General features: G+C 34.9%; 1 protein-coding gene across 1 annotated transcript; it reads left to right on the forward strand.

Annotated features, from left to right (window-relative positions):
- The first annotated feature begins 294 nt into the window (after positions 1–294).
- On the forward strand, positions 295–1,178 carry LOC124371008 (piggyBac transposable element-derived protein 3-like). The gene is made up of 2 exons (XM_046829319.1): positions 295–530; positions 872–1,178. Exons 1-2 carry the CDS (start codon positions 445–447, stop codon positions 1,176–1,178), a joined length of 393 nt encoding a protein of 130 aa, XP_046685275.1. The 5' UTR covers positions 295–444.
- The last annotated feature ends 280 nt before the right edge of the window (positions 1,179–1,458 follow it).

Here is a 1,458-nt window from a genome sequence, read left to right on the forward strand (position 1 = left end):
CCGCGTAACTCGGTAGTCAATGTGAACTATGATTATATTAGTGAGATCTCATACTACTTGTGCATTATTGATATATACATTAACTTTTGTGAAGTGTGGCAAGACTATTTGTCGCTAGTCGACTTGTCTTTCTTGTAAACTGTATCACACTTTTAACTTTAAAGCTGCCTCCATGGTGTAGTTTGTTCTACTTTTATACATTATTTTTTATTAAGAGTTTTTTTCATTTAAGTCAAGATACAATTGATGCAACGCTAGGTAATGATAAATTTTAATCTCTTAGAAAATTTAACCCAGATATGCCTAGTGACCTATATTTAGGACACTTGTAGTGTTCTCCATAAAGCTTACTTCTGAAGTAGTTTCAGCTTTTTCCAACAGGTGGCAGGGTGGTTGCTGTCTTCAGTAAGAGCTACTGAATGCATCTGAGCAACAATCAAGTGAATGCTTCAACTAGTTTGTTTCTTTAGACTAGTTTACAAATTTAGGATTTCCAATCAACTTCATGAGCTCTGCGCCATGTGCGAAAAGTAAGTACAATACTATTATTTCGTAGTTTTAAACCTATTTAAGTACATTTCCTAATAACTGACTAACTAGTTATTACATTTATCTTGAAATGTGACCGTTCTAAATTCAGACCGTTTATAGGTTATGTTGTTTGGAATTGGCCCGTCCTACATGTAGTCCAGTAGGCATATGTACAACAATAATGCTTCCCACTCTCAAATGAGTTTCGACCCTTGTATTTCAAGTCGTGACTTAGTAATTGGGTTAAACTTTTTGTTTTAAGCATCAATACAATTTTTTACAGTTATTTTATAAAAAATTCTGAAAAACCTTGTTATTTATCGTACTTTGAATTTTTTAGGAACTTGAACCTTCATGAAATTTTGACGATGCTAGAAGATGAAGAGATCCAAGTGCCACCTGATGAAGAAATTGGCGTATATATTCAGCCACCAATCAATGCAAATGATGATGTCACTGATGAGGATTCTGGGGATGAGGACATGACTTCAATCCATCATCTTCCAGGAAACCAACTATTGGCCCCGGCTGAAGTTTCCCAAGAATTTGAACTGAGTGACAACAAAGATGAAGAGGATCCTTCTTTATCACAACCAACCTTACCCTCTAGTTTCAGCGAAGATGGACATAGCACAGCCACCAAATAAAAAAGTAAGACGAATTCAGAATTTCACTGAAGAGAAACCAGCAAAAAAGGTTAGTAAGCCATTCACTAAAAAGCAGTACAAATGGGTCAAAGAGGACCTAAAACTAGATGATACTATTTGGAGTAATAGACAGGAAGTACAACAAAAATTAACACCAATGGAACAGTTTTTCTGTATTTTCGATGATGATATTGTAGATTTATTAGTTGAGAAAACAAATCGTTATGCGGCATTACATAACCGTTTAGGTGATGTAACTGTCGATGAAATGAAATGTTTC

The sequence above is a fragment of the Homalodisca vitripennis genome, unplaced genomic scaffold (assembly GCF_021130785.1).
Source record: "Homalodisca vitripennis isolate AUS2020 unplaced genomic scaffold, UT_GWSS_2.1 ScUCBcl_830;HRSCAF=3630, whole genome shotgun sequence".
Lineage (NCBI taxonomy): Eukaryota > Metazoa > Arthropoda > Insecta > Hemiptera > Cicadellidae > Homalodisca > Homalodisca vitripennis.

What these genes read in the sequence shown, in the direction of transcription:
- LOC124371008 (XM_046829319.1), top strand. Translation starts at nt 445, where the DNA reads ATGCTTCAACTAGTTTGTTTCTTTAGACTAGTTTACAAATTTAGGATT. An exon ending in CTCTGCGCCATGTGCGAAAA is followed by an intron (nt 531 to 871) that starts GTAAGTACAATA and finishes TGAATTTTTTAG; the next exon opens with GAACTTGAACCTTCATGAAA.